This window comes from Perissodus microlepis, chromosome 9 (assembly GCF_051167445.1).
Source record: "Perissodus microlepis isolate ML-2025 ecotype Zambia chromosome 9, ASM5116744v1, whole genome shotgun sequence".
Lineage (NCBI taxonomy): Eukaryota > Metazoa > Chordata > Actinopteri > Cichliformes > Cichlidae > Perissodus > Perissodus microlepis.
In genome coordinates this window covers 12,190,251-12,201,810 of record NC_140469.1, presented here as the reverse complement: position 1 = coordinate 12,201,810, position 11,560 = coordinate 12,190,251, and the positions used below count along the sequence as shown (strand labels likewise).

Below are 11,560 nucleotides of genomic sequence, written 5' to 3'. Positions count from 1 at the left end.
TCCTTCTGTGCTACTTACCCCTTTTTTCATTTGTTGTCTTTTCTCCATGCGTCCTTCTCTGACACGTTGGTAGGGGTTATAGGTCATAGTATAGGACAGAGGACATTTTATCCACACAGATACATAAATCTAAACTGCAACAGTTAATCTCTTCTGCAAATGATATGGCAACAAGCAGGCAATGCAAACCCATTACCACCTAAAAAGGTAAACTAAGAATATCTAACAATGATCGCCTGGCAAAACATGAGGTTTTACCTGCAACCGGCTAAGTAAATTGGGAGCAATTACCCAGTCATTTACCCACAGTGCAAATGTAGAAAGTGTAGTGCAGAGCCTGCACCTGGATATGCTTAAGAGATGTCACCTTCCTACCATGTACACACACACACACCTGAAAACACACCTGAGCAGTCAACGCTGAGGTAATGATCACTGCCACTAACCCCAGCCTCCACTTGTCTCCAGTTCGACTTCTAAAACTCATCCCGTCATTATCCCACATCTGATATTCGCTCTCTTTTATTCAGTGTAACAGGTTGAGTTTCCCCTAATTGGGCTGAATAACACCAATGCGATTTACGAGTGCTTTTCCCCCCGTGTCGCCGCTGTTGCGGCACAGATTCTGGTTTCATCCCGCCAGTGGTTTTTGAAGGTATCATTTCTCTTGACTGGAAAAAGCCCCTGTTGAGTTGTCAGGCTCATTGCTCAAGGTGTGCGCTGGGTTTCAGGAGGGCCCGTGCTGACACATTCATAAATATGACACCTTGTTTTGTCCTTCTGGCGTCTTTTTGGTTCACGATGGCCTTTGAATTGGAAACAGGTAAGCTAATAGGGCTGCGTCTGATGCATGGGAACCGTGAGCTTTGGGAGAAGGCAGGGTGGCCCTCGGGCGACACATGACAGGCAGATAATGACTGTATAGCTGTCAAGTCAAGGATACCTGTCTGCCGGTAAATACAGATTTGCCTTTTTGACATCATTTTTCCACCTCCTGGAAGATCAACTGAACGCAGTTTTCAGACTATTTCAGAATAGCTATCAGACTTTCACACAAGCACACACACACACACACACATGCAGAAACAAAGGGACTATAAATGTCTTCGCTAATTGTGACTTTCGCTGACATTACGTTCCCACATAAAGCTGCGTGTTTGGTATATTTGCATGGCTAGTTAATATGATTCTGTTGTAGTCAGGCATGAAAGATAGAAAGAATAGAAATGTTTCTTCATCTATATGTTTTCGTGTGTGCCCATGCATGAGTATGTGTGACTAGCAGGCCGGCTGAGGCCTGTGTTTTGTGCGTTGCCCCAGGGAACGCAGGTGAAAGCAATCTTGGTCCATGAAAGCCGACGAGATGCGCCTTTCTGCACCCAGAGAGCTGGTGAGCTGATTTCTTTTTGATAAACTCACGCCCTGACACCACCTCCACCTCTAACCAAGCCCCCACCCACCCCTTCACTGTGAAGCAAGGCCAAAGCTCTGGTCATTCACATCTCCCCCATCTATTTGGAAATCAGTCTGTGTGTAAACTGTGTTGTTTTGCATTCCTCTCACGCTATAATAGCTTCTTTGGAGCCTTTTCTGAGATGGTGAGAAAAACATTTTCTCACAATCTTATTTGCACATGAAAAGACAACATGGCATACTTCACTCTCCCTGTCCCTGTCTGCTGTTACTGCTCTAACGTCTAAGCTCAAAATAGACTAACTGCATTAATTACGACTGTGGATGGGGCACAATCTGTAATACAAACCAGCTGTTGCTCCATCACACAGGTCCATTAGAGTAAGTTTGTTGTCATGAATTTATGATTCAGCATCACTGCAGATCTTTTTCATATTTAGCATTGTAAGCAGAGCCTTGTAAATTCATCCATCCATCCACAGGGGGCTGGAGCTCATGCCAGATCTCGCAGGAGGAGCATTTTTGTAAAATCTATAAAATCCCTCCCTAGTGCACACACTTAACTATACGTACAGACATGCATGCAGACATGGCTGAACCATGCATCATGATCACACACAAATAGAAAACGCTCACAGGATACACAGATAGGCACTCATATGTAGTAGGTATGTAAACCTGAACATGCAGTCCTAGGAATGATGATTGACAAAATTTACCCTTGTGTTTATTATACAGTGACACAGTCAGTGAGTCGGTTAAACAGGTTATACACAACGCACACCTTGCCAGTATTTCCATAAGAGTAGAACAAATGATTTCCCACTGACCAAAAATCCATCAGAATTTTCTTGAGTGGACTAAGAACAAATTTTTACGTTTTCCCACTGGTCACCATCTAATGTCAATTATAAAATGAGTTTTATAGACAAGTTTTGGGGTAAACTGAGGCACTATTTAAATTTTAAAACTTCTAATAGACACCTTTATACAATTTATAAAGAAAGACAACCTTCCACTCTTCTAGCCACGGGACTCAGTCACTCATCTTGCTGGCCAGCCAGTCATACAATATCAACCTCTTGAGCCCGCCAGCTAAAATGGAAATGTGTGTTAGTGCCAGTAGTTGGAGACTGTTGGGGGACTTAGCTTTCACACTGTTGAGATAAAGTAGCAGGTCTAAGCCTTGCCTGGTGAAATGACACATCCCCCCACCTTCCTTTTTTCTGTACAATCGCCATAATATTGTGTTTCTATGCTGGGCCTGTAACCTTTGATTAAATTAGTCCAGTATTGCCTGGGTCCTTTTCTAAACTGTAGGCACTGGAGAGCTACTTAACGGAACCTGTCCCTTGGAGGGAAGAAACTGCTTGAGCTTACAAGTGTACGGCCACAGAAATATCAAACCCCTCTCACTCAATTCTTTCTTTCTATCCCTCCTTCTTTCTCTCTCTTTCTCCATCTTTCACTCTCCATTTACACCTCTTATGCCCTCTCTCCTTGTCTCTCCTCAAGTTGTTCTCCCTCTGTGTGTGTATGTTTATATGTGTGCACATCGGTAAGTCGATCCATCACGGTCTGTCACTCTCCAGGTGAAGCACGTATTATAAAATCTCAAAAAAGTGCAGTAAAATGACATTTTGTTGTTGTTATACTTCAAATGTATGAAATATTGGTGCTGCAGACTGAATGACAGCATAAATGCACAGATCAGAATTGCATTTTGTTCAAGTAAGTGGGATTAATGTGGGGACAAGGCAATGGAGACATGGCACTGGTCAAACGTCAATCACTTCTAAGCCTTGGTTAAATAAAATGGCACTTCCTGTCCAAACTTTGTGTGTTATTTACTACAGAGTAGCAGCAAGCTTTTCCCTAAGGCTTCACATTTTCTTTCTGAAGAGTATGACTTAATAAATTTTACATTGTTTTATCCATCAACCTTTTACTAATCCCGTTATATACCTTAAAAACATTTCCACACTTTCCACCTTTATCTAGCCTTGCTTTGTATTGTGAAGCAAATCCTGAACAAAATGAAACCCTTCATCTTATGTCCGAATGCCGAGTCTCAGACACAGACTATCAGAAATGGTGGCTTTAACAAACAAGTGAAATAAATAATGTAAATTCTTAAGATCCAGCACTGTGCAGATTAGCCGCTGCAATTAAAATCATTGAGTGACTGCACGGCTAAAGTTAGAGGTCTCCCCAATGCTGTGGCTTTAACAAGCTTGTCATTTGTCATTTGTGATCATTTATATCTCATCTGTTGAACAAATGTAAGACTACAGCTTTACAAAATCACTTCCTTTATCTAAATATTTATATCCACAAAAATGTCCTCAAAAGGCCTTTTATTAAAAAAAAAGTTCAATGGCTTTGGTATTACAACACAGATTGATTAATTACATATGCTACATATCAAAAAGACCAAAAGAATTTCAGAAGTGAGTTGTTGGGTTTGATGCAGTCTCTATAATGCAGATAATTGTGTTTTTTGTGATTTATAGTTTTTGTCAAAATGTTTCTCATGTAAATATTTCTGTTCTGATTTGGGCAAAAAGCAAGTGTTGATCGTAAAAGCTGCTTGTAGCGAGTAGAAACTTTTGGGAAGAGTCAGAATTGAAGGAGGATGATCAGGATCATGTCAGAGTGATAGAGAGAAAAGTTAACAGTAGAAAAAGGACTTAGGGACTTCACTAGAATTGGATCGAGGTGATAGAGGGATCTCTACAGGGGCTGATTGGATGATGGTGTGCAGGTGTGCTGTGGTTCAGGTAGCAAATAGGAAGACGCCACACCCGGTACATGTACACAAATAGACAGGGAAAAATGGAAAAACAAGAAAAGCTAGCACAGGAATACACTGGAAGTTCCAGAGTTTTTTAAGAATCCCCCCATAAAGTGAAAGCGAAAAAAATTGTTTTTTAATACAGCTTGCATTTTTTTCCCACAGCTGACTGACATTTTTCTTTCTTGACCAGCAGTCAAAGCTTTCTCAGATTCATGATTGTGGTTCTCTTCCCAGGGTTATCTTGCTAATTATTCCTATCCAGAGGCCAACTGATACAGGAAGGAATCACTTGTCAAAAAAAGGAGGAAAAAAACCCTCTTAAGATCGCTGTTAGGTGTGAAAAGGGTGTGTGTTTGAGTCTGAAAAAATATATTTGTGTATCTCTGATTAGGTGTGTGTTTGCATGTGTCTTTGTGATTACGGATGGTGTGTGAAATTTAAAACTCAAACAGGATGTGCAAATACACGACTCGCAGACAGCGCTGTTGTCTCCAAGTGAAATGAATCATCTTGTCAAACTGCGGTGGTACATGGCTCTGAGTGGTGAGAGGATTCACTCATTTAAAGCGTGAGAAAAAGAAGACGCACAGAGGTGAATTACAAGTTAATCAGACAGTGAAACTGCAAAGCCGTATGTCTTGGGGAGAAGTATCTTCCACGGTAGGGTCTTCACCATGTGAGGAGCGTGACATCCATATGATTGATAGCACAAATCTCTTTGGGTGACATAATGAAAGATAATCATTTTAAGCTTGCATATCATAGATTTGCTATTAAACGATCGACTTTATTAAATGATTGCCTGCAACCTCACAACTGGATTTTTAAATAACTCTAAATAACCCTGGTAAACCTTTGAATCTGCATTGTGATGCCTCAAACATGCAGAACATTGGCATCAAAGGAAGGAAGAAAACAACTATTTCCCCACAGCTAAAGAAGCTTTAAGCAAATAACATTTCCACATAACGCAGGCCCTGAAAAGCACTCCACTCAGTGTCACTCATGACCCAACTGCAGCTACTGTTGGTGTTACGCAGGTGTGTGCAAGTGTGTGTATACACACTGGGGACCTGATATAGTGAGATGGAGCACCACCAGCCTACACATCCCTAATGGGGAGGTCTTTGCACCTGGGTCCACACATACAGAGACACACATACACAGTCTCGTGTCATATTTCACGTCAGTGGGCATTTGATTTTAGACATGGGATACGACAACATGACAGGGTGGAGCGGGCTTTTTGTACAAGGTAACATCACAGCGAATAAGGAGATCTGCTGTGTGTGTCTGTGTCCATGTGCATCTGTGTATGTTTCCATGCCCACACTTTTCACACATGTCAACACACAAAAGCCACATGGGAGGCGATTGAGAGCTGCGGCAGCTGTGGAATATGTTATTCAAATGGTGTGTGACTGTTTGTGTGTGTGTGTGTGCGTCGCGGCATTAATATGTGTGTGCGCGCTTGCGTTATCATCTCTGCTTGTAAGAATAAACGGCACTGATGTGTCTCTGTGGGGAGCTTATAGAGAATCACTTACCTCTCTGCATTTACTGTAGCATAGCAATGAGTGACTCAGGAAAGATTTAACGGATTTACATAACACTTTTTGAATTAAAATAACAACAGTCAGACAGCAAACACAAGAAAAACATGTGAAAAAGTGGCCAAAGCTTATTCTCCCCCTTCAAACCTCAGTCTAAAGTCATGTGAGCTATGCTTCCTATAACTGAATTGGCTGAAAGGCTATTTTACATGACGTTATGCATAACTGGCAAACTAGATCAGTTTAGTTTCTTCCCAATATTCTACAGATTAGATCAAACTTGTTTTGGCTCCTTGTCTGTGTGTGTGTGTGCCTTACACCAGCTTTATTTGTTTGCTGCTGCAATGTTATATGTGTGTATGCATGGGATCCCACCCTTTGGGGTGTGTGTGTGTGTTTATGCATGTGTGTGTGTGGACTGCTGGCTCCCTAGCCCGTGTCTAGCCTTTGCGGCACGGTCCAGGGCTCCACGACTGCCCCGGGGCCACCATTGTCCCCGGTCTCCACAGCCCAGTGGCCACAGATGTTCCCCGTTTGATACCGTGCTCCTCACACATGCACCCCGCTCCTCTAGATGTGTGGGTGGCCAAGCGGGGCGCCCTGTTGCGTGCCACACTTGCACACCATTGGTCGCCCAGTGCCTGCACGTGACGCTGAAAGGGGGAAGCCATCACGTCTACAGTTTTAATCCCGCCACCATGCATAATGGAACAGAAGTAGCCCGAAGTGGAGAAGAAAGCTTTGCATGAGGAGGTGTTCATAAAAGGATCATGGGAAAACTGTGCGCGAAAGGATAGAAGGAGAGCACACTGAGATGTTGTTCAAAGCACCTCAAGGAAGAGAAATAGACTTTGGAAGACAACTGACATCACTCGCCAATTGTGCGGCAATATTGTGTGTGAGTTTGCACGTATGCACGTGCGCCGGTGTGTGTGTGTGTGTGTGTGTGTTGATGTATACATTGCATGCAATGCACGAAGAGGGACTGATCAGGTGGCTCAGTGTTACAAACATGTTATAACAATGCAACAACAACAATGAATGCTGCAGCAATGCATGTTGAGAGATGTTGACATTAGAAATGAAGAAAAAAACTGCTCGCATGGAAACATCTTACTTTCTGAAGAAAAATATGAGACACATGGATATAAAATATATTTACAGATCAATGAGTTACAGTTCAAGCTGCAGACCTATAACTTCTTGTTTGAATATTTACTTGTTTTTTTTTTTTTACTTTAGAATAAAAACACTTTAAAACTTTCTGCATTTTTTTTACTGTGATCATCAGTAGCATACATGCAGCACATTGCTTGAGTTTTCACTTTCCTGCCAAAGAAAATAACAAGTAACACGAGTTAAGGAAACAGTTTATCCTCAGGCACAGATATACTGTTTTACCTTATCTATGCATGGATCTTTAACAAGTTTGATTGCTTACAAACTGAAGTGTTTGACTTAGCTTTTCAGTTTTCCAGTCAAACAAGTGACATGCATTGCAGATGTATTTTCAAACAAGGTGTGGTTTAAGATCCTTTGATGATACATCTCTTTCCCAGGCGCTGGAAAACAGGAAACTGCTTACTTTAGTTTGCTGATCGTGGCATGCATGAAGCTCTCTGGTGGTCCTGCGTTTAACTAAATGTTGACAAACGTGTGACACGCCACATAAATTCAGTTATGCAGTGGTGTCTATTAAGCTGTCACTTCATAATTAAAATGCATTCCAAAAAGACCAAAGAAATGAAACAGGGAACTGTCCCCTTCATGTCAAAACTCATATTAAAGTAATCCAAGTCCACTGACTGGAAGCATTTGCAATTGTTTTAGATGAAAGGTTTCACTGTGAAGTTCTTGGTAAGGTGACAAATGATGAATGGTTGACAAATGATCTGTTTAAACATTCACCGCGTTGAAGGGTAAATGAGTCACAGAGAAATGGCAGACTGAGGCGTTTATGATCTGGAGGAGAAGCGCAGATGCACTGACATCACCACAAATGTACAAAGTATAAATTTGAATGGAGAGAAAGGAGCCGCCATTTTCTTCAGCTCTAAGACACAGCCCAGTCTTAATCAAAATCCCACACAGGAAGAACACTTGAGTAGCTTAATCAAAGATCAGCCTGCTCGGTATTAATAATAGAGCAGAGTACTGAAATGGAGTTTTACTTATTCAACACTGCACTTATTCGCCTCATATACCTTTAGAACATATTAGGCTCTGGGTGTGGCAGGAGAGGGAAGTGAAGCTAATAAAACTGGTGGAGCCTTTACCTGTTTTGCCATTAAAGTAGCAGATCTTAAAAGCGCCGCGCATTTTAGCGTGCTGCCTCTGTGTTGCAGTGCATGCCGGGAATTCAAAACTATGGTAGCCATGACAATATCGAAAGTTGATGTTTTGGTGCTATTTTATTGATTTCAGATTGCATCAAATGAAATTCAAATCAAATTATATTGGTAAGATGTTGGGTCCACTGCAATTTTTTTAGAAGAGTGGCACTTTTCCAATCCAGTGAAATTATAACACATTATCACAGCCATTTGCGAATTACGCATACATTTTGATCAGTTTGGAAAATTGACTTCCAGCACCCCATTTTTTTTTTCTTGTTCATGAAACACCACATTGTTTATACTGATTTATGTCCACATTATATTTATATTTTAACATTTATATTTTATGCAGGTGTTTATATTTAGGCTTAGGAAAAGATCATGTAGAGTCATCTAGAGTGATTACTTCAACATTACTTTTTTCTGTGTCTAAAGTCAGAAGAGTCCAAATGTGTATAAAATATTCTGGCAGTTTAAATACATAAGATTCAAATTTGGAATTAAAAACAAACAAAAAAAGAATCTGCAATCCATGTGCATTTACACAAAGAGATAGCATGTTTGTAACTATTTCATATTTAATATGCAACAGCTACAAAAGTTTGTGTCACAATTAGAAACTGAGAATGATTTTGTTTTAGTTACTTAAGTTCAGATGTTTTTGGCTGAAATACCAACAATAGATTTTAAAAGCACCACAGTTGGAGTGAGGACAATACTCTTTATATAAAATATACATAAATTGAAATAAAAATGAATAAATAGAAATATACAAAAAACAACAAATAGAACACAAACATGTTTGCTCATAGGATGCAAGACCTTTGTTAGCTTCTAGGTAAATGTGTTTGCGTGCCATTTAGCAAAAGTTGCTATTCATTTGTTGGAGGTTGAGTAATCCAGTAGATTCCATAAAACACTAATGAATGTGATTTTCTAAACAAATAACAGAAAAGAACAGAAGTTGCATTAATGGCTCTAATCTTTTAAAAGTACCCCTGTGAGAGAACATCGAAGCTACAGCTTGATGCATCTTTAATAATCAAAGTAAGGCAGTCACAGACTGGTGAATAACAGGAACACAGAAAGACATATAAGGAATGTATAGTTTACTTTATACTAATTGGTAAAAGATTTATACAAAGTTGCATCTGTTGATGTTCTGTTAGTCTGGCAGCAGGTCCTGTATTTACTAAGTTTTACTAACTTCTTATCTGCCTTTATCATTAAACATTTGTTTTACATTCTTGTGTCTCTTATTAAACTGTCAACGGTCAACACCTGGCAGTTAGATTTGGACTCCTGAGCATATCTTAGTTTGGAAGCATAGAGGGCTTTACCAGTTTGCATCTCAGTATAGCTGGTTCTTGTCTGTTGTCTGCAAATATAACCTATTGTTTACACCACTCACATGCTGCACCTTTCTCTGGGTGCTCACATGTACCACCCAACTACTACAATTACCAATCAAACACCACTCCCTCTGCTGATGTCCTGCTGATATGTACTCGTCCTCTACTGTTGATCTTTACAAACTAACTTAAATAATTTCTTCCATCATTAAAATCATTAAAAAGTCTACAATATTCAATAGTGTTGAGGATAACGTTTTATTACATACTAGACTACAATACAATTATTGGTATTAAAGGAAGTGTGCTGCAGTGGTTTGTATCATATGAATTTGATGCTTGTAAATTGCGAGGGGGTCTTTTTCACCCACTAAGGTTAATTTTGGAGTTCCACTGGGTTCTTTTCTGGGACCAATGCTTTTTCCATTACACATTCTTCCCTTGGGCAATATTATTAAAAATTAAAGTGTGCATTGTTATTGCTGTGCAGATGATACCTTTCTGTATTTATCCATGAACCCAGATGACACACAAGAATTAGTTACTTTAAGCAATGTCGCAAAGACATAAAGGCCTAGATGACCTCTAATTTCCTCTAATTTTAAGTAAGGCTGAAATTATTACTTGGCCATAAAAATCTTAGAAACATGAGATCTAACCACATAGTCTAAATGACATCACCTTTGCCTCCAGCAACATTGTGAGAGTCAGTTTTGATCAGGGTATGTCCTTCACTACACACACTAAACAAATATATAGGACTGCTTTCTTTGATTTGCGCAGTTTATCTAAAATGAGAAACATTATATCTCAGTGATGCTGAAAAACTAGTTCATGCATTTATTACTTCTAGGCTGGACTGTTGTGATTCATTATTATCAGGCTGTCCTAAGAACTCCCTAAAAACTCTCCAGTTGATCCAAAATGCAAGCGTGTGTGACCAAATGTGACCAAAGAGAGAAACCACATTTTTATTTTACTGCTTCTCTTGAATTGAATGTAAAATCTTGCTGCTCACATAAAAATCTTGAATAATCAGGACCTGTCATATCTAATACCTCATTATCCAATAACTTCATCCTAATAGAGCTCTACACTCTTAACTGCAGGCTTAATTGTGTGTCCCAAAGTTTCTTAAAGTAGAATGGGAGTCTGAGCCTTCAGCTATCAGGCCCCTCTCCTGTGGAGCCAGCTCCCATTTTGGATTTTGGGGAAAGACACTTTCTCTACTTTTAGGATTAAACTTAAAACTTTTGTTATTGATAAAGTTAATAGTTCGGGCTGGATCAGGTAACCCTGAATCATCCTTTAGTTATGCTGCTATAGGCTCAGCCTGCTCCAGGACTTCTTGTCATACACTGAACTTCTCCACTCCCCTATTTTCACTCCCTGTGCTTTACATAAAACTTCATCATGTCATTTTTTTTTCTTTTTTCTTAGTCTTTGCTTTCTCTTGTCTTTTTCTTTTCCCTCACTTCCCAACCATTCAGTGCAGATGGCTGCCCCTCCCTGAGTCTGGTTCTGCCCGACATTTCATCCTGTTAAAATTGAGTTTTTCCTTCCCACCGTTGCTAAGTGCTTGTTCATAGGAGGTCATCTGATTGTTGTGGTATTCTCCAGTAGGATTTTTACCTTACAATATATAGAGCCTTGAGGTGACTGTTATACAAATCAATCTGAATTGAACTGAATTTCCTGTATTTCATCAAAATGAGTAATTGTGGCTTATATTTCTGTATATATGTATGTTTTCTTTATTTGTAAATGTATAAATATAACATAAACAAAAATTATATTATTAATAATAAATAATCAATATGTCTGTCAATTATTTCCTTCCTTTTTCAAATTTTTAACAATGGCAGTTTTGGTCCTCCACACACACACGGGGGCGAGAATGTGAATACAAATATCCAGAACCAGGGTTTTGTGCTTTATACACAAAGAGCACTTCTTACACTGCAGTCACACCAAATTACATGCTGCAGGTAACTAATAAATGGTATAATAGCTTTTTCTATCATTGTCCTTGCATGACATTATAATATGGGGGAGCTTCTGATATACTTTATTAGACCTGAGTAGCAAAGCCACTGTTTATTTTGGTTA

The 11,560-nt window shown here is 39.6% G+C and overlaps 1 protein-coding gene across 1 annotated transcript in view; it reads left to right on the top strand.

Moving 5' to 3' along the window:
* Nucleotides 1-801: 801 nt before the first annotated feature.
* The window catches only part of ofcc1 (orofacial cleft 1 candidate 1), a 139,725-nt gene continuing 128,966 nt past the window's right edge, over nt 802-11,560 (top strand). Inside the window, exon 1 of the mRNA XM_084939934.1 lies at nt 802-823. Coding sequence (XP_084796060.1) covers nt 802-823 — 22 coding nt within the window. The remainder of the gene's footprint in view (nt 824-11,560) is intronic.